This window comes from Nyctereutes procyonoides, unplaced genomic scaffold (assembly GCF_905146905.1).
Source record: "Nyctereutes procyonoides isolate TBG_1078 unplaced genomic scaffold, NYPRO_anot_genome, whole genome shotgun sequence".
NCBI classification, from domain to species: Eukaryota; Metazoa; Chordata; class Mammalia; order Carnivora; family Canidae; genus Nyctereutes; species Nyctereutes procyonoides.
The window spans coordinates 39,041,114-39,063,315 of NW_026575043.1; the positions used below are offsets into that span (position 1 = coordinate 39,041,114).

The 22,202-nt window shown below is 43.4% G+C and overlaps 2 gene segments (V, D, J or C); both read right to left on the minus strand.

Annotated features, from left to right (window-relative positions):
- Window positions 1-272: 272 nt before the first annotated feature.
- On the minus strand, window positions 273-900 carry LOC129508306 (immunoglobulin lambda variable 5-37-like). The segment is given in 2 exon segments: window positions 273-721; window positions 843-900. Coding segments are annotated over 2 exon segments (495 nt in total).
- A 16,013-nt stretch (window positions 901-16,913) lies between these two features.
- LOC129508307 (immunoglobulin lambda variable 1-40-like) lies at window positions 16,914-17,482 on the minus strand. The segment is given in 2 exon segments: window positions 16,914-17,323; window positions 17,437-17,482. Coding segments are annotated over 2 exon segments (456 nt in total).
- Between the last annotated feature and the right edge of the window lie 4,720 nt (window positions 17,483-22,202).

A 22,202-nucleotide genomic window follows, 5' to 3' on the forward strand; every position in this document is an offset into this window, starting at 1 on the left:
TTTATTTATTTATTCATGAGACACACACACACACACAGAGAGAGAGAGAGAGAGAGAGAGGCAGAGACACAGGCAGAGGGAGAAGCAGGCTCCATGCAGGAAGCCCGATGTGGGACTCAATCCTGGGACTCCGGGATCACGCCCTGGGCCGAAGGCAGGCACCAAACTGCTGAGCCATCCGGGGATCCCGTGTCTTTGTTTTTTTAAGTAACTTTTTTCCCCAAGAGTTCAGTTATTTCAGATAGGAAACTGGGGGGAAGGACATGGTGATCTCAAAGCTGCTTCCAAGTATAGTCAAGGTACATTCTAGTTATTTGAAATTGCAGGAGAATCAGCATCCAGAGACCTGAGCAGGAGGAAGTATTTGTCCCACTTCCCCATCTGTGTTTATCACTGTGATAAGCACCACTGTGCCAGATTGCACAGAAGTAGTCAGCCTCGTCCTCAGGCTGCAGCCCAGAGATGAGTAGGAGCCCTGCATTGGCTGAGGTGTCTTTGGATCCAGAGAAGCGGCTGGGGACCCCGGGGCCCAACTGTGTACTTGAGTCTGAGTAGTAGTACAGGAGGTACCGGGGAGGGCTCCCTGGCTTCTGCTGGTACCAGTATATGTAGTAGCCACCAACACTGAAGCCACTGCTCAGGGTGCAGGTGAGTCTGGCTGTTGATCCCAGGGATGCAGAGAGGGAGGGCGGCTGGGTCAGCACAGGCTGGGACAGGGAACCTGCAGACACACACACATCACAATGAAGACAAGAGACAGGGTGCATGTGGTTGAGGAGCTGAGCCACAGGGATCTGACTCAGGCTGGGGTCCCCCCCTCTTGCACTGGGGCCTGTCCCTACCTGTGCAGTGACAGAGGAGCACGAGGATGACAGGGGTCCAGGCCATGGTGACGCAGCCCCTTCTTGGCCACAGAGCTGGGGCTGGCCTGCCCCTGGAGTGTCTTATCCCCTGTCCCAGGGCCTCACAGAGGAGGGGCCACTCATGCAAATGTGACCACCCCTGCCTCTCCCTCCTGTGCACTTACAGGTCTTGTCTCCTTTGACAAGGATGATTCCTGATGCACTAGCTTCCCCCTGGTGGGCCTGGAGGATGCAGCTGCTGGGACCCACACACAGACCCAGGTCCAGGGACTGTCCAGGCCCAGAAAGGGCACAGCTGCCCAGTTCCAGCTGAAAGCCAGGGCCCAGGCCCAGGACCTTTTGTTAGTGGAGAGCTGCACAGCTGGGAGCCCCTGTCCTGCAGAAACCCCCAAACTCCATCTCACTTTGCCCCCTGCTGGTCTCTGAGCAAATCTCTCCTTCTTTCCCACCTCAGGCCAGCCTCTCCTTCCCCTACTTCTCTGACTCCTGTGCTCCCACTATGTGAAAGTGACTCTCCAGGGATGGATAGAGGTCCTGGGGTGCTGTCTCTGATCAGGCTTCCTCTGTGGACTGGCGTCCAGCAGGAGGGACCTGTGCAGTTCTGACCCAGGAGAGTCTGGGAACCCCTGTGGAGCTGAGGACAAGACAGGAAACAGTGAGCAGAAGGTCTCTGTACCCACAGGAGGGGCTCAGGGGAAGTGGGCTGTCTCCAGGTGCTGAGCGTGAGCAGGAGCTTGTGGGAGGGATACACATCTTCACAGAGGAGGACACAGAGGGTGAGGATGCTGTGCCATTCCTGAGCAGGACTGACAGGACACAGGAAGAGTCTGAGAAGCCTTCCCAGGGTTCAGAGACAGAGCAGGGCCTGGGCATCCAGCAGGGACCAATGTAGGGCCTTCCTGTGACCTCCCCTCCATTTACTGTGAGATTTTTCATCCCGGCTGTGCCTATCCCCACTGCAGCTCATTAGAGAATTAGCTCCAAGGGACGTCCTAGAACATAACTAGGGATGGGGAGACCCAGAAAGGGACATTGGGGGGCGGGGGTGGAGGAAGATGACAGCAGAGGAGATAAGGAAGGGTGCAGGGGCTTGTGTCCCCAGGTGGGACAGTGGGAGGTAACCGGCTGGACTCCAGGTTGTGAGACACGTAGGGATAGTCCAGGGTGTCAGATAGATGGAGAGCGATGCCTACAGAGTCAGGGTTGCCAGAGTGACACAGGTGAAGTCAGGGGTGAGAACAGGTTGAAGGCTGGTGGTGGGTCTGTTATCCCCATGTCACATAGAGACTATGGTATGATGTGTGGAGAGGTGTTGAAGCTCTCTCAGACCCCAGGGCTTAGGGATACCTGCCCTCCCCCAGAGGAGGATGTGGGTAATAGAGTAACCGCCTGTGTGAAGACATTGTCTGCATCATTCATTCATTCATTCATTCTCCCCTACATTCTCTATTTTTTTTAAAGATTTTACTTACTCATTCATGAGAGACAGAGAGAGAGAGATAGAAAGAGGCAGAGACACAGGCAGAGGGAGAAGCAAGCTCCATGCAGGGAGCCTGATGTGGGACTCAATCCCGGGTCTCCAGGATCACGCCCTGGGCCGAAGGCAGGCATTAAACCACTGAGCCACCCAGGGATCCCCCATTCTCTATTTTTTTAAGAGTTTCTTTCTTTCTTTCTTTCTTTCTTTCTTTCTTTCTTTCTTTCTTTCTTTCTTTCTTTCTTTTCTTTCTTAAGAGAGAAAGCAAGAGATGCAGGAGCGGCCAGACATGGGTGGTGGTAGAGACAGCAAAGAAGCAAACTCCGTGCTGAGCCCTGAGCCCAATGCTTGGCTGCATCCTAAGATCCTGAGGTCTTGACCTGAGCCAAAGGCAGTGACTTCACCGACTGGCCCATCCAGGCACCCTTCCCTTACATTCCTGTAAGGGAATGTCCACCTGAGTCAGATTTCTGTTCATAAAGGTGTGAAGTAAAATATGATTTATATTCATTTCAGAATTGCTAGTACATAGTCTGTTTCATATATGTGCATGGTTGCTGTTTGCTTTCTCAGTGTCTGTGTTTGAGAGTCCAACATATCACACAAATGTTCCTACTCACTTTGTGTCTATTTATCAAAATATTATTTGATATGCTAGAGAAAAGTATGTAAATCTATGTGCATCAAATTTAAAGATCATGAGGGCCTAAAACTTAAAACATGAGGGAAGAATTAGAAGGAATAATTGACATATCTGAAAAACACACCAGCTTCTGTAAGTCACCATAAAATCTAGAAATAAATGGCCAATATCAAATCTCTTAGAAATATCAACTAAAATCATGACAGTTTGTGAACTAAGAAATACAGTTCATCATGAATAAACTGGGGAGTCACAGTAATCAGCCAGGATCCCTCACCTTGAAGGGAGCCCTGAGCCAGCCCTGGAACCTATCAAAAGCATCCTCAAGGCTTCCTGGATCAGAAGAATCCTTTCCTACTGGGAAGTTCTGGAGACAGTGGTGAGCACAAGGATTGGAAAACTGGAGGTGGGAGAAGAACCCAGGGCCCAGGAGCCCCTCCCAAAATTGAAAGATGCAGACAGACACACTCTCCCCTCTTGGCTCTAGGGTGATGCAGGCTGTCCCTGGGGAGAGCTGTCTTTGGGCTGTGCTGTTCATCTCGGAAGGACCATGCTGATGCACTCTGTTCATCAGAGACTACAGTCCCCAGGAGTACCATCAGTGGGTCCAAGTGAGAGCAGTAAAAGCTAGGGTTGCCTAAGAGGAAAAAACAGTTGGGATAGAGCTTTCCTGACACAAGAGAAGTCATTTTAGTCCCCAACCATATTCTGGGATCTCTGCTCTAGTGCCCTACTTTCCTAGAACATACCCTGAAGATCTTCTTAGAAGGTGTCAGAATTGCAAAGAAATACAAAACAAAACAAAATAGTAGTTAAGAATTTTAAGAGGACAAAGGGAATGCCAAACTTGACAGTCTGTACTAGGCCAGGAGAAAGCCTAACCACATCAGAACCACAACTCAGTGGTGAACCACCCGCCCCCACCCCAAGTGCTGATTCAAAGGAACCCAGGCCCTGAACTCCTTACTCCAAATTAGGAGCCCAAACCCTTTCTGGTTTACACTGGCTCTGGAAGCAAGATTCCAGCCCCTTCTCCACTGTGGGAGGGTGACCTCTTCTCCGTCATGATGTTTTCTTTTATTATTATTGGAGTTCAGTTTGCCAACATATACCATAACACCCAATGCTCATCCCACCAAGTGTCTCCCTCAGTGCCCATCACCCAGTCACCCCCACTCCCCGCCCACCTTCCCTTCCACTACCCCTTGTCCATTTCCCAGTTAGATGCCTCTCATATTTTGTCACCCTCACTGATATTTTCACTCGTTTTCTCTCCTTTCCCTTTATTCCCCTTCATTAATTTTTATGTTCCCCAAATGATTGAGACCATATAATGTTTGTCCTTCTCCGATTGACTTATTTCACTCAGCATAACCCCTTACAGGTCCATCCGCATCAAAGCAAATGGTGGGTATTTGTCGTTTCTGATGGCTGAGGAATAATCCATTGTATACATAGACCACATCTTCTTTATCCATTCATCTTTCGATGGACACCGAGGCTCCTTCCACAGTTTGGCTATTGTGGACATTGCTGCTAGAAACATCGGGGTGCAGGTGTCCCTGCGTTTCATTGCATCTGTATCTTTAGGGCAAATCCCCAGCAGTGCAATTGCTGGGTCATAGGGCAGGTCTATTTTTAACTCTTTGAGGAACCTCCACACAGTTTTCCAGAGTGGCTGCACCGGTTCCCATTCCCACCAAAAGTGCAAGAGGGTTCCCCTTTCTCCGCATCCTCTACAACATTTGTGGTTTCCTGCCTTGTTAATTTTCCCCATTCCCACTGGTGTGAGGTGGTATCTCATTGTGGTTTTGATTTGTATTTACTTGATGGCAAGTGATGCAGAGCATTTCCTCATGTGCTTGTTGGCCATGTCTATGTCTTCCTCTGTGAGATTTCTCTTCATGTCTTTTGCCCATTTCATGATTGGATTGTTTGTTTCTTTGGTGTTGAGTTTAATAAGTTCTTTATAGATCTTGGATACTAGCCCTTTATCTGATAACTCATTTGCAAATATCTTCTCCCATTCTGTAGGTTGTCTTTGAGTTTTGTTGACTGTATCCTTTGCTGTGCAAAAGCTTCTTATCTTGATGAAGTCCCAATAGTTCATTTTTGCTTCTCTTTCCCTTGCCTTCATGGTTGTATCTTGCAAGAAGTTGCTATGGCCAAGTTCAAAAAGGGTGTTGCCTGTGTTCTCCTCTAGGATTTTAATGGAATTTGTCTCACATTTAGATCTTTCATCCATTTTGAGTTTATCTTGGTGTATGGTATAAGAGAGCGATCTAGTTTCATTCTTCTGCAAGTTGGTGTCCAATTTTCTCAGCACCATTTATTGAAGAGACTGTCTTTTATCCAGTAGATAGTCTTTCCTCCTTTATCGAATATTAGTTGACCATAAAGTTGAGGGTCCACTTCTGGATTCTCCATTCTGTTCCATTGATCTATGTGTCTGTTTTTGTGCCAGGACCACACTGTCGTGATGACCACAGCTTTGAAGGACTACCTGAAATCTGGCATTGTGATGCCCCCAGCCATGGTTTTCGTTTTTAATATTCCCATGGCTTTTCTGATTCCACAGAAATCTTAAGATGATTTGTTCCAACTCTCTGAAGAAAGTCCATGGTATTTTGATAGGGATTGCATTAAATGTGCAAATTGCCCTGGGCGGCATTGACATTTTCACTATATTAATTCTTCCAATCAATGTGCATGGAATATTTTTCCATCTCTTTGTGTCTTCCTCAATTTCTTTCAGAAGTGTTCTGTAGTTTTTAGGGTATAGATCCTTTACCTCTTTGGTTAGGTTTATTCCTAGGTATCTTATGCTTTTGGGTGCAATTGTAAATGGGATTGACTCCTTAATTTCTCTTTCTTCAGTCTCATTGGTAGTGTATAGAAATGCCATTGATTTCTGGGCATTGATTTTGTATCCCGCCACACTGCCGAACTGCTGTATGAGTTGTAGCAATCTTGGGGTGGAGTCTTTTCAGTTTTCTATGTACAGTATCATGTCATCTGTGAAGAGGGAGAGTTTGACTTCTTCTTTGCCAATTCGAATGCCTTTTATTTCTTTTTGTTGTCTGATTGCTGAGGTTAGGACTTCCAGTACTATGTTGAATAGCAGTGGTGAGAGTGGACATCCCTGTCTTGTTCCTGATCTTAGGGGAAAGGCTCCCAGTGCCTCCCCATTGAGAATATTTGCTCTGGGATTTTCGTCGGTGGCTTTTAAGATGCTGAGGAATGTTCCCTCTATCCCTACACTCCTCTCCTGGGATCCTGCCCCAGTTCCCTGCGAGTGCCTTTCCGTCCAGGATGATTGGCAAAGTTTCTGCTTCTCCGGACGGGGCTCTCCTGTCTTGGGGGCACTAGCCGCCCAGCCTTAGCTTGGCTCCTCATGGGGGCCCCTCCCCCTTAGATGCTTTTTTATTTCCTTATTTTTTTCCATCTTCCTACCTTGATAGAAGCGTGAACTCTTCTCACTGTAGCATACCAGCTGTTCTTTCTTTAAATCTCAGGCCAAATTCATAGGTTTTTCAGGATGATTTGAAAGTTATCTAGGTAAGTTGGTGGGGACAGGTGACTTGAGGACCCTACTCTTCCACCATCTTGCCCCGCCTCCCCTTTTGTCTTATTAAATATGGGTCCATTAGTATACTTGATATGTACTATATTGAAATATGGTATTATGTTTCTAGAAACTGTGAAATGTATTCATAAATTTGCTAATCTAAAAAATATTCACATATAAACAGTTCACAGTTGTTTATTACTTAGTTTTCACTAGAAACTAAGGTTTCTGAGAGTTAAGCATTCTAATAGATATAATTTAGACTACTAGAAATAACAAGGAAAACAACTATGTGCCAGGAAAGTAAGATATGTGTTTTGGAGGTGGGAAGGGAAGTATGCAGAATAGGAACACATTTTTTGTTGAGGGAAAAGAAAAATGATTTTGTCCTAAAATGAGACTGATTATTTGAAGAAAAAAACTTATATCTAAATATAAATGTATGAAAGAAAGTTGTGATAGGTTTTTGGAAAAGGAATCTGGAAAGGAATTTTATGTGTGGTTGATAATGGTTAAAAATAAGATAAATTTAAGTCAATAAATGAGCTTTAATATCAACCTGTGTAGAGGCAAAATTTAAATTCTGTTTTAGGTTGGTTGAAAAGTCAAAATTTCTCTTGAATTGTTGGTCTTCTCTTACAAAAAAATGGTAAACAAAAGTTTTTATTCACTTTTAAAATTATCTGCCTAGAACACATGCACTCTATGTTTTGCCAAAATACTTCTTATGTTTATCAGGAATTTGATTCATGAAAAAAATATTTTTAATATTTAAAAACATCCTGCATTTTGTTTACAGCTATGTAACTTTCCGTATTTGCCTTTCATATATGTTTGTGTTTTGTGTCTAAGGAATAACTTCATTTCCTTGTCAATTGCCTTGTCATAAATTCACATATTCAGCCATGGCCACTTTCATGTCTTATCATGTAGAGTTACTATTTTACTGCAAAAGTTTTACATTTTCAAGGATATTCATCAATAGGTCTGAAAAATGTAGGTTTCTGAAATCTTTAAGATAGTAAAAATTGCCAACTAATAGAAAAACCGGATTTAAGCAGAACAAAAGTTAATAAAATGAAACTGAAGGTACAGAGGAAGATAATTATAATTTTTAAGACTTTTTGTTTGAGACATGGTTGATTTAGAAAGTGTTTTGTTCCTTCAGTTGATGAAACTTCTCTTAAGCTAATCGATCTATAATGACTTGATGAAACATACCTTTGTGAGCAAATGTAACTATTTATCTTTTCTCCATATCTGATCCTTCCAAAACTCAGAAACTTTCAGTGAGTATTCTTATACTTTTATGGAACTATATTTATTAGCATAAGTTTGATAACACTCCATTTTCCTTGTAACAAGATATAACATTGGTTATATTACCAAGACTTTGAGTAGAATGTCAAATTTGAAAGAGGTATCGATATGTATATACTCAGATATTGCCAGGCAGCTTTAAAGAACTAATACTGACCCTATAGATCCAATAAAGCCTCTTGGAAAGAACAGCCTGCCACCTGCTTACAGAGTTCCCAGCAGCTTTACCAGGTGAGCCAAGCAGGTCATGTCCTGGTAGGTGGAGGAACCTTGGGATCTTTGCATACCTCAGGAACAGAGAATTTACCCATGTCTATAGGTGTTGCAGGTTAAGTCTGATGGCAACCATTTGGCACATGTTTTAGCTTGGCTTCTAGCCTGGAGGGACTGTTAAACATTCAATCAGAGGTTTGTTACAAATTTCCAGCAAAGCAGGTTTTAAAGACACTATAAGGTCAACTGCCATTCTTGCTGCCAAGTTTTTCCTGAAACTACTTTTACTTGGCAAACAAATTAATGTTAATTTGTCTATATTTAGTATAAATGACAGTTATTTTAGAGGGGAAAAATATGTTTCAATAACACACCTGAGTGAATACTTAATTCCAATCCTGTTCATTATAACCCAGACTTTATCCTGAACTTCTCTAGCTTCCTACAATGTCTGGCTACAGGTCTGAAAACTATCATTTTGATTTTCCTCCGATCTTTCTGAGATGGACTCAAACCACCCTTTCCCCAGAAGTCCTGGAAAATAAATATGAACTATGTGATGTAAACTGCAGCAGAAAAACACCAACAGCAACTCACAGTGTTTGTGCCCGTTGTTCTGTGGGCCACTCAGACACATTTGAACTACAAACCAGGAAAATCTGTCATACTGTCACAGCCTGCTGTCATTCTACCTGAAGGTGGTTTCAGCTTGATATCTGGAAGTCTTCTCCACTGGCTACTATTAGAACTCAAGAACTGCTTTATAATTTGATCCAATCATTAACCTTCATTTTTGTTTGTTTCCACAAAAATTCTTTTTGTTTAATACCTGATTTCTTGAAAGAAATTCCAGGCAAGATAGCAGAAGTGTAGGATCACTAGTCACCTGTCCCCACCAACCTACCTAGATAACTTTCAAATCAACATGAAAACCTCCAAATTCGGCCTGACACTTAAAGGATAATAGCTGGAATGCTACAGTGAGAAGAGTTCGCACTTCTATCAAAATAGGAATACGGAAATAAATAAATAAATAATAATCCAGTGGGGAAAGGGCCCCCGTGAGGACCCCAGCTAAGGCCGGGAGGCGAGAGCCTCCAGGACAGGAAATCTCAGTCCCGGAGAAGCAGGAACTTTACGAATCTTCCCAGGATGGAAAGGCGCTCGCAGAGAGCTTGAGCTGACTCCAGGGCTGGAGACCTGGCAGCGACCAGTCTTCTTGTTCCTCCCTGTGTCACCTTGTGCCTGGGATGAAGCGGGGCCACCAAGGAACAGGGGCCTCACAGGATAAACAGCTCACAGTGAGCCATGGACCTGGCGGGGGTGGGGGGCAGCTCCCCCAGGGGCACACACCTGAGAATCAGCACAACAGGACCCTCCCACAGAAGACCATGGAAGGACAGGGGAAAAGCAAGTTCGTCACAGAGCAGCACTGGAAAGCTCCAGGAGAAGTTGAGGAATTACAGTATATAGTAGCAGAAGATACCCCTCCTTGTTTTTTTGTTTTGTTCTGGTTTTTTATTTTGTTTTTGTTCTTTTTTATTTGTTTGTTTTCCACTTTTTTCACTTTTTTTCCTTCCTTTTTCCAGTACAACTTGTTTTTAGCCACTCTACACTAAGCAAAATGACTAGAAAGAAGAACTCACCACAAAACAAAGAATGAGAAACAGTACTCCCACAGAGTTACAGAATTCGGGGTACAATTCAATGTCACACAGCCAATTCAGAAGCATAATTATAAAGTTACTGGTGGTTCTGGAAAAAAGCATAAAAGATTCAAGAGACTTCATGACTGCAGAATTTAAATCAAATCAGGCTAAAATGAAAAATCGAGTAAATGAGATGCAATCCAAACTATATGTCCTAACAACGAGGGTTAACAAGGTAGAAGAAAGAGTGAATGACATAGAAGACAAGTTGATGGGAAGGAAGTAAACTGAGGAAAAAAGAGAAAAACAATGAAAATGATCATGAGGATACGTTAAGGGAAATAAATGTCAGCCTCAGAAGGAAAAATCTATGTTTAATTGGGGTTCCCGAGGGTGCCGAGAGAGACAGAGGTCCAGAATATGTATTTGAACAAATCATAGCTGAGAACTTCCCTAACTTGAGAAGAAAACCAGGCATTCAAATTCAGGAGATAGAGAGATCCCTCCAAAAAATCAATAAAAATTGCTCAACACCTCGACATTTAATAGTTAAGCTTGCAGATTCCAAAGATAAAGAAAAGATCCTTAAAGCAGCAAGAGGCAAGAAATCTCTAACTTTTATGGGGAGAAATATTATATTAACAGCAGACCTTTCCACAGAGACCTGGAAGGCCAGAAAGGGCCAGCAGGATATATTCAGGGTCCTAAATGAGAAGAACATGCAGCCAAGAATACTTGATCCAGCAAGGCTCTCTTTCAGAATAGAAGGAGAGATAAAGAGCTTCCAAGATAGGCAGAAACTGAAAGAATATGTGACCACCAAATCAGATCTGCAAGAAATATTAAGGGGGAATCAGTAAAAGAAAGAGGAAGTCCAAGATAACAATCCACAAAAACAGGGACTGAATAGGTACCATGATGACACTAAATTCATATCTTTCAATAGTAACTCTGAACATGAACGGGCTTAAAGACCCCATATAAAGGCTCAGGGTTTCAGACTGGATAAAAAAGCAAGACCCATGTATTTGCTGTCTACAAGAGACTCACTTTAGACAGAAGGACACCTACAACCTGAAAATAAAAGGTTGGAGAACCATTTACCATTCAAATGGTCCTAAAGAGAAAGCAGGGGTAGCCACCTTATATCAGATAAATTAAGATTCATCACAAACTGTAGTAAGAGATGAAGAGGGACACTATATCATACTTAAAGGATCTATCCAACAAGAGGACCTAACAATCATCAGTATTAATGCCTCGAATGTGGGAGCTGTGAAGTATATCAATCAATTAGTAACCAAAGTTAAGACATACTTAGATAATAATACACTTATACTTGGTGATTTGAATGTCGTGCTTTCTACAATCGACAGGTCGTCTAAGCACAACATCTCCAAAGAAGCAAGATCTTTAAATGATACACTTGACCAGATGGATTTAACAGATATTTATAGAACTTTACATCTAAACGCAGCTGAATGCACATTCTTCTCAAATGCACATGGAACTTTCTCCAGAATAGACCACATACTGGGTCACAAATCAGGTTTTAACTTATACCAAAAGATTGGGATCATACCCTGGGTATTTTTAGACCATAATGCTTTGAAATTAGAGCTAAATCACAACAAGAAGTTTGGATGGATTTCAAACACATGGAGGTTAAGGACCATCCTACTAAAAGATGAAAGGGTCAACCAGGAAATTAGAGAAGAATTAAAAAGATTCATGGAAATTAATGAGAATGAAGATACAACCATTCAAAATCTTTGGGATACAGCAAAAGCAGTCCTGAGGGGGAAATACATTGCAATACAAGCATCCACCCAAAAACTGGAAAGAACTCAACTACAAAAGCTAACCTTGCACCTAAAGGAGTTGGAGAGAAAACAGCAAATAGATCCTACACCCAGCAGAAGAAGAGAGTTAATAAAGATTCGAGCAGAACTCAATGAAATAGAGACCAGAAGAACTCTGGAACAGATCAGCAAAACCAGGAGTTGGTTCTTTGAAAGAATTAATAAGATAGATAAACCATTAGCTAGTCTTATTAAAAAGAAGAGAGAGAAGACTCAAATTAATAAAATCATGAATGAGAAAGGAGAGATCACCACCAACACCAAGGAAATACAAACGATTTTTAAAAAATATTATGTGCAGCTGTACACCAATAAATTAGGCCACCTAGAAGAAATGGACACATTTCTGGAAAACCACAAACTACCAAAACTGGAACAGGAAGAAACAGAAAACCCGAACAGGCTGATTACCAGGGAGGAAAGTGAAGCAGTCATCAAAAACCTCCCAAGACACAAAAGTCCAGGGCCCGATGACTTTCCAGGAGAATTCTATGAAACATTTAAAGAAACCATACCTATTCTACTAAAGCTGTTCGGAAAGATAAAAAGAGATGGAAAACTTCCAAACTCATTCTATGAGGCCAGCATCACCTTAATTCCAAAACCAGACAAAGAATAATAGAGAATAATAGGAAAATAATAGACCAATATCCCTGAAGAACATGGATGCAAAAATTCTCAACAAGATACTAGCCAATAGGATCCAACAATACATTAAGAAGATTATTCACCATGACCAAATGGGATTTATTCCCGGGATGCAAGGCTGGTTCAACACTCAGAAAGAAATCAATGTGATTGATCATATCAGGAAGAGAAAAAACAAGAACCATAGGATTCTCTCATTAGATGCAGAGAAAGAATTTGACAAATACAGCATCCATTCCTGATCAAACCTCATGAAAGTGTAGGGATAGAGGGAACATTCCTCAGCATCTTAAAATCCATCTACAAAAGCCCACAGCAAATATTCACAATGGGGAAACACTGGGAGCCTTTCCCCTAAGATCAGGAACAAGACAGGGATGTCCACTCTCACCACTGCTATTCAACATAGTATTGGAAGTCCTAGCCTCAGCAATCAGACAACAAAAAGAAATAAAAGACATTCGAATTGTCAAAGAAGAAGTCAAACTCTCCCTCTTCGCAGATGACATGATACTGTACATAGAAAACTGAAAAGACTCCACCCCAAGATTGCTAGAACTCATACAGCAGTTTGGCAGTGTGGCAGGATACAAAATCAATGCCCAGAAGTCAGTGGCATTTCTATACACTACCAATGAGACTGAAGAAAAAGAAATTAAGGAGTCAATCCGACAGTATGTTGGCAAATTGAACACCAATAAAAAATAAATTTATTATAAAAAAATGAGTCAATCCCATTTACAATTGCACCCAAAAGCATAAGATACCTAGGAATAAACCTAACCAAAGAGGTCAAGGATCTATACCCTAAAAACTATAGAACACTTCTGAAAGAAATTGAGGAAGACACAAAGAGATGGAAAATATTCCATGCTCATGGTTTGGTAGAATTAATATTGTGAAAATGTCAATGTTACCCAGGACAATTTACATGTTTAATGCAATCGCTATCAAAACACCATGGACTTTCTTCAGAGAGTTGGAACAAATTATTTTAAGATTTGTGTGGAATCAGAAAAGACTCCGAATAGCCAGGGGAATATTAAAAACGAAAATCATGGCTGGGGGCATCACAATGCCAGATTTCAGGTTGTCCTACAAAGCTGTGGTCATCAAGACAGTGTGGTACTGGCACAAAAACAGACAAATAGATTAATGGAACAGAATAAAGAATCCAGAAGTGGACCCTCAAGTTTACGGTCAACTAATATTCGACAAAGGGTGTAAAGACTATACACTGGAAAAAAGACAGTCTCTTCAATAAATGGTGCTGGGGAAATTGGACATCCATACGCAGAAGAATGAAACTAGACCACTCTCTTTCACCTTACACAAAGATAAACTCAAAATGGCTGAAAGATCTAAATGTGAGACAAGATTCCATCAAAATCCTAGAGGAGAACACAGGCAACACCCTTTTTGAACTCGGCCACGGTAACTTCTTGCAAGATACATCCACGAAGGCAAAAGAAACAAAAGCAAAAATGAACTGTTGGGACTTCATCAGGATAAGAAGCTTTTGCATAGCAAAGGATACAGTCAACAAAACTCAAAGACAACCTACAGAATGGGGAAGATATTTGCAAATGACATATCAGATAAAGGACTAGTTTCCAAGATCTATAAAGAACTTCTTAAACTCAGCAGCAAAGAAACAAACAATCCAATCATGAAATGGGCAAAAGACATGAACAGAAATCTCACAGAGGAAGACACAGACATGGCCAACAAGCACATGAGAAAATGCTCCGCATCACTTGCCATCAGGGAAATACAAATCAAAACCACAGTGAGGTACCACCTCACACCAGTGAGAATGGGGAAAATTAACAAGGCAGGGAACCACAAATGTTGTAGAGGATGCGGAGAAAAGGGAACCCTCTTACACTGTTGGTGGGAATGTGAACTGGTGCAGCCACTCTGGAAAACTGTGTGGAGGTTCCTCCAGGAGTTAAAAATAGACCTGCCCCTCCACCAATTGCAATTGCACTGTTGGGGATTTACCCCAAAGATACAGATGCAATGAAACCCTGGGACCCAGATGTTTATAGCAGCAATGTCCACAATAGCCAAACTGTGGAAGGAGCCTCAGTGTCCATCGAAAGATGAATGGATAAAGAGATGTGGCCTATGTATACAATGGAATATTCCTCAGCCATTAGAAATGACAAATACCCACCATTTGCTTCGACGTGGATGGATCTAGAGGGTATTATGCTGAGTGAAATAAGTCAGTCGGAGATGGACAGTCATTATGTTGTCTCATTCATATTGGGAATATAAAAAATAGTGAAAGGGAATAAAGGGGAAAGGAGAAAAAATGGGTGGGAAATATAAGAAAGGGAGACAGAACATGAAAGACTCCTAACTCTGGGAAACAAACAAGGGGTGGTGGAAAGGGAGGTAGGTGGGTGGGGGGTGGGTTGACTGGGTGACTGGCACTGAGGGGGGCACTTGATGGGATGAGCACTGGGTGTTATGCTATATGTTGGCAATCGAGCCCCAATAAAAAAATAATAATAATAATACTTAAGGGGAATAAGGGGGAAAGGAGAGAAAATGAGTGAAAATGTCAGTTAGGATGACAGAACATGAGAGACTCCTAACTGAAATGAACAAGGGGTAGTGGAAAGGGAGGTGGGTGGGTGGGTGGAGCTACTGAGTGAAGGACACTGACGGGGGCTCCTGAGGGGATCAGCACTGGGTGATATGCTAATGTTGGCAAATTGAACCCCAATTAAAAATGTAATTAATAATTTTTAAAAATACCTGGTTTCTTGAACCACAGGCCTTACTTTGAGAATACACCTGCATCAGCTTAATTAAACCAATTTTAATAATCTGGCCTATTGTCAGGAGGGGATCACAAAACTGAACAATCTACCAGCCCAACTTTTAATATGTGGAACTTAAGGGACATTTCAGAGGAGGGAAAGAACTGACCAAAGATAGGCTGCCTCAAGATGAGCCACTTTGTCATGAACACTTTTTTAAGTTAAAAGCAAATGAAACTCAGCAGATTTAGGAAAAGCTCTATACCTTCCCCCAAACTGCCATATTGTATCAGGAAGAGAGCTATTACCAGGTGTTCCTCTTTACCTAAGACACATATCTACATAGCAGGACAACCTCTGTTTTCTGCACATCTCCTCTCAACTTCCTGCTAATGCTTTCTCCTCTTTGATCCTCAGACCCCTACCCTTCTTTGCTCATGTAAGCATCATGTTGCTAACTTCTCATAATTCTCCATATGTGTGGATTTCCCTTACACCAGCTATGAAATTTGATTTTCTCCTGTTAATGTGCCAAATGTCAATTTGATTCTGATTCATCAAGAAGGATCTTGAAGAGTACAGGAAATACTTCCTCCCCAGCAACTGGCAGACATGAAGTTTCATCAAGTCAAACAAGAGTAAGCAATGATATACATCCCTAGGACTCCTGATGAACAGTCCCCTGGGTTAGGGGCTGATCCTATTTCCTGGAAACATGAGGTACAATCCTGCATCAGAGATGGGTACTCATACTGTCCCAGCTGGTAGAGACCCTTCCCAAGACCCCCACCTCCTTTCTCTCCTTCCAGCTCCCATCCTCAGTCCCAGCTTCATCCAAGTTATGATCACTCTTTCTTCTCCATCTTCCTCTTGTTCGGAACTCCTGGTCTGACTGGGACAGAGTCCACACAACTGCCACATCCCACCTACATGCTCTCATTCTGCTCCATCAGTGCCTGTGCAGAACTGGAACGTCATTATGGGACATCAGACATCAGATTCTCCTCCAATGTTCCAGCTCCACTCCACCTACATCACACTTCCTCATTATCCTGGGACACAATTTTCCTTTATGCCATGTTTAGCTTCTATGTCCTCTCTCTTCCCCCAGACACTGTCAGCTCTCTGAACATGAGGACCCTTCCTCTCATGCCTACATATGTTCCTCATCCCTAGGCTTACATGTGGCACATACTAGGTGTTCAGTGAGTGGTGTAAATGTGCACTATCTGAACAGTGCTCTATCCTCAGTCAGACACAGACTCTGTGTCTCTGGTTCTGTCCTGACCTGTCACAGTGATACGGAATTGTCAACCCCAATGGTCAGGAAAGAATTCTTGAGACCTTTAATGTTGCAAAAAGGTGTTTTTATTATAGAATGGGGACAGGACCTCTGGGCAGAAAGCTGTACTGGGATTGTGAGGAGTGACTGATTATATGCTTTTATATGGGTATAGGTTAGGGATAGTATAAGTCCCTAAGGAATTTGGAAGTAAGGCATTCAGGACCTTAAGGACCTAGTTGCTGTTAAGATAAAGTTATTCTCAGTATTTAATAAAACATAATAAACATTAAGGCATTAAGGCAGCCATGAATTCCTGGAGGAATGTCACATTCTGCATGTGTCATGTATCTAATCAGTGGACTGCAAGCTATAAGGACATTTAATTTAAGCTACATTTCTCTTTCCTTTGTTTTCCTCATCAACAGACACTGTGACCAGGGCAGCCTGCCCCTGGCACCCAGGAATTTTTCTTCAATATGAGAAAACCATACAATGTGTTCATGCTAAGGAAAGGCTGAAGAGGCTGAATTTAAGAGAATGTGGATGATTTTGTAGCCAAAGTGAGATTAGTCTCAGACTACAGTTTAGACCAAACAAAGGAAGGAGTTGACTTAGCCAATGAGTGGGAGCTGCAAAGGAAGATCCATTGCTGGGGGGCAGGGGTGGACAGAAGGTTTTTGTCTCACTTCCCCACAGGCCTGCAGCAATGTGTAAGCACTGAGTTTGCTATCCCATGCTGAGCAGTAGTAATCAGCCTCATCCTCAGCCTGGAGCCCAGTGATGGACAGGGAGCCTGAGCTGCCAGACCTGGAGCCAGAGAATCGTTCAGGGACCCCTGAGGGTTGATTAGTACTAGCATAGATGATGGTTTTAGGGGCCTTTCCTGGGAGCTGTTGGTACCAGTTCACACCATAATCACCCCCAATGTTGGAGCTGCTTCCAGTGCAGGAGATGGTGACCCTCTGCCCCAGGGCTCCAGACACTGAGGACGGCTGAGTCAGCACAGACTGGGCCCAGGACCCTGCAAGGGGGAGAGACACAGAGAGGGTGATTCTTGAGTCTAGAGACAAGAGAAGGATGCAGGACCCCTCATGTCCTCCCAGGGCCCCGTCCCCTAACCCCACATCCAGTCACCTGTGCAGTGAGTGAGGAGGATAAGGAAGAGAGGGCACGAGGCCATGGTGGAGATCATTACCGATTCTGCCTTCCGTGGCCCCACAGCTGAGCAGAGCCTCCCCTCATCTCTCCTTTCCCCTATTCATCCTCTGGGAGAGGGAGGGCCCATCCATGCAAATGAGACCCCAGCTCTCTGACTCTTCGCTGGCCTTGAGTCAAGTCCCTCTACCTAAAGATGTCAGGGGGGAAGGACAGAGGGAGGGGCTGCGTGGGGCCATGGGTTGGGGAGGTCCCAGCTGTGAGCCCTGAGCAGAGGGCACAGGCAGTGACAGGTGGCAGATTCCAGTTTTTGGGGGGTTTTTTTTTTGTTGTTGTTGTTTTGTTTTAGATTCCAGTTTTGATCACCCTGGACCCTCAAAAAATGGCCCTGAGCACCCTCTGGTGTCCAGACCAAGATATATCATGTGTGACATGGTGACCAGAGCCCATCAGAGACAGATCTTGACTCCCCATCTACTCTGGCCACTCACTGTCTCTACTTTAGGGCCAGGCCAGGAGTCTTTTATGGCCTCTCATCACCTCAGGACAGACTTTATGCTCTACTCAGACTCCTCAGGGTGAGTCTGTTCATGGCTCCCTTGGTTGTTCATGGGTCAGGACTGAAGTGGTATCTCTACACAACTTCTTAGAACACGATCACGTACGAACAGTGACAGGTCTCCATGGTAACATGGCCAATTCTGTGCAGGATGGTTTTTTTCCACTAAAGTGATCTTTCCCGGAGTTTGCAGCAAGATGGCGGAAGAGTAGGGTCCCCAAATCACCTGTCCCACCAAATTACCTAGATAACCTTCAAATCATCCTGAAAATCTACGAATTCGGCCTGAGATTTAAAGAGAGACCAGCTGGAATGCTACAGTGAGAAGAGTTCGCGCTTCTATCAAGGTAGGAAGACGGGGAAAAAGAAATAAAGAAACAAAAGGCCTCCGAGGGGGAGGGGCCCCGCGAGGAGCCAGGCTAAGGCCGGGGCGAGTGTCCCCAGGACAGGAGAGCCCGTCCCGGAGAAGCAGGAGCTGCACCAACCTTCCCGGGCGGAAAGGGGCTCGCAGGGAGTTAGAGCAGGACCCAGGAGGGCGGGGATGCCCTCGGGCTCCCGGGGACACTAACAGACACCTGCGCCCCGGGAGAGTGCGCCGAGCTCCCTAAGGGCTGCAGCGCGCACGGCGGGACCCGGAGCAGCTCGGAGGGGCTCGGGCGGCGGCTCCGCGGAGGGGGCTGCGGGGCGGGAGCGCGAATCCAACAGCGCAGGCCCCGGAGCACAGGGCGCCGGGACACAGCCCAGGATCCGGCCTCCCCCGGGACAGGCAGAGGCCGGGAGGGCCCAGGACAGCGAGGACGCTCCTGCCCCGAGCTGAGCAGATCAGCGGCCCCGCCCCGGAGCCTCCAGGCCCTGCAGACGGAGAGCCCCGTAGTTCCTGCGGGGGCTGAATCCAGGCTTCCAGAGCTGCCATAGCCACTGCGGCTGTTCCTCCTGGGGCCTCACGGGGTAAACAGCCCCCACTGAGCCCTGCAGCAAGCAGGGGGCAGAGCAGCTCCCCCAAGTGCTAACACCTGAAAATCAGCACAACAGGCCCCTCCCCCAGAAGACCAGATAGAAGGACAAGTTCCAGGGGAAGTCAAGGGACTTAAAGTATACAGAATCAGAAGATACTCCCCCCTGTGTTTTTTGTTGTTGTTCTTGTTGTTGTTTTTGTTTTGGTTTGGTTTGGTTTGGGTTTTTTTTTGTTTTGTTTTGTTTTGTTTTTTGCTTTTTGATTTGTTTCCTTCCCCCACCCTTTATTTCCTTTCTTTCTTTTTCTTTCTCATTTTCTTCTCTTTTTTTCTTTTTTCTTCCTTTTTTCTTTTTCTTTTTTCTTTTTCTCTTTTCTTTCCTTCTTTCTATCCTCTCTTTTCTCCTTTTCCCAATACAACTAGCTTTTGGCCACTCTGCACTGAGCAAAATGACCAGAAGGAAAACCTCACCTCAGAAAACAGTCCTCTCTCCCACAGAGTTACAAAATCTGGATTACAATTCAGTGTCAGAAAGCCAATTCAGAAGCACTATCATACAGCTACTAGCGGCTCTAGAAAAAAGCATAAAGGACTCAAGAGACTTCATGACTGCAGAATTTAGATCCAATAAGGCAGAAATTAAAAATCAATTGAATGAGATGCAATCCAAACTAGAAATCCTAACGACGAGGGTTAACGAGGTGGAAGAACGAGTGAGTGACATAGAAGACAAGTTGAAGGCAAAGAGGGAAACTGAGGAAAAAAGAGACAATTAAAAGACCATGAAGATAGATTAAGGGAAATAAACGACAGCCTGAGGAAGAAAAACCTCTGTTTAATTGGGGTTCCCGAGGGCACCGAAAGGGACAGAGGGCCAGAATATGTATTTGAACAAATCCTAGCTGAAAACTTTCCCAATCTGGGAAGGGAAACAGGCATTCAGATCCAGGAAATAGAGAGATCCCCCCTAAAATCAATAAAAACCGTTCAACACCTCGACATTTAATAGTGAAGCTTGCAAATTCCAAAGATAAAGAGAAGATCCATAAAGCAGCAAGAGATAAGAAATACCTGACTTTTATGGGGAGGAGTATTAGGGTAACAGCAGATCTCTCCACAGAGACCTGGAAGGCCAGAAAGGGCTGGCAGGATATATTCAGGGTCCTAAATGAGAAGAACATGCAACCAAGAATACTTTATCCAGCAAGGCTCTCATTCAAAATGGAAGGAGAGATAAAGAGCTTCCAAGACAGGCAGGAACTGAAAGAATATGTGACCTCCAAACCAGCTCTGCAAGAAATTTTAAGGGGGACTCTTAAAATTCCCCTTTAAGAAGAAGTTCAGTGGAACAATCCACAAAAACAAGGACTGAATAGATATCATGATGACACTAAACTCATATCTGTCAATAGTAACTCTGAACGTGAACGGGCTTAATGATCCCATCAAAAGGAGCAGGGTTTCAGACTGGATAAAAAAGCAGGACCCATCTATTTGCTGTCTACAAGAGACTCACTTTAGACAGAAGGACACCTACACCCTGAAAATAAAAGGTTGGAGAACCATGTACCATTCAAATGGTCCTCAAAAGAAAGCAGGGGTAGCCATCCTCATATCAGATAAACTAAAATTTACCCCGAAGACTGTAGTGAGAGATGAAGAGGGACACTATCTCATACTTAAAGGATCTATCCAACAAGAGGACTTAACAATCCTCAATATATATGCCCAGAATGTGGGAGCTGCCAAATATTTAAACCAATTATTAACCAAAGTGAAGAAATACTTAGATAATAATACACTTATACTTGGTGACTTCAATCTAGCTCTTTCTACCCTCGATAGGTCTTCTAAGCACAACATCTCCAAAGAAACGAGAGCTTTAAATGATACACTGGACCAGATGGATTTCACAGATATCTACAGAACTTTACATCCAAACTCAACTGAATACACATTCTTCTCAAGTGCACATGGAACTTTCTCCAGAATAGACCACATACTGGGTCACAAATCGGGTCTGAACCGATACCAAAAGATTGGGATCGTCCCCTGCATATTCTCAGACCATAACGCCTTGAAATTAGAGCTAAATCACAACAAGAAGTTTGGAAGGATTTCAAACACGTGGAGGTTAAGGATCATCCTGCTAAAAGATGAAAGGGTCAACCAGGAAATTAAGGAAGAATTAAAAAAGATTCATGGAAACCAATGAGAATGAAGATACAACTGTTCAAAATCTTTGGGATGCAGCAAAAGCAGTCCTGAGGGGGAAATACATCGCAATACAAGCATCCATTCAAAAACTGGAAAGAACTCAAATACAAAAGCTAACCTTACACATAAAGGAGCTAGAGAAAAAACAGCAGATGGACCCTACGCCCAGCAGAAGAAGAGAGTTAATTAAAATTCAAGCAGAACTCAATGAAATCAAGACCAAAGAACTGTGGAACAGATCAAAAGAACCAGGAGTTGGTTCTTTGAAAGAATTAATAAGATAGATAAACCATTAGCCAACCTTATTAAAAAGAAGAGAGAGAAGACTCAAATTAATAAAATCATGAATGAGAAAGGAGAGATCACTACCAACACCAAGGAAATACAAATGATTTTAAAAACATATTATGAACAGCTCTACGCCAATAAATTAGGCAATCTAGAAGAAATGGACGCATTCCTGGAAAGCCACAAACTACCAAAACTGGAACAGGAAGAAATAGAAAACCTGAACAGGCCAATAACCAGGGAGGAAATTGAAGAAGTCATCAAAAACCTCCCAAGACACAAGAGTCCAGGGCCAGATGGCTTCCCAGGGGAATTCTATCAAACGTTTAAAGAAGAAATCATACCTATTCTACTAAAGCTGTTTGGAAAGATAGAAAGAGATGGACTACTTCCAAATTCATTCTATGAGGCCAGCATCACCTTAATTCCAAAACCAGACAAAGACCCCACCAAAAAGGAGAATTACAGACCAATATCCCTGATGAACATGGATGCAAAAATTCTCAACAAGATACTAGCCAATAGGATCCAACAACACATTAAGAAAATTATTCACCATGACCAAGTAGGATTTATCCCCGGGACACAAGGCTGGTTCAACACTCGTAAAACAATCAATGTGATTCATCATATCAGCAAGAGAAAAACCAAGAACCATACGATCCTCTCATTAGATGCAGAGAAAGCATTTGACAAAATACAGCATCCATTCCTGATCAAAACTGTTC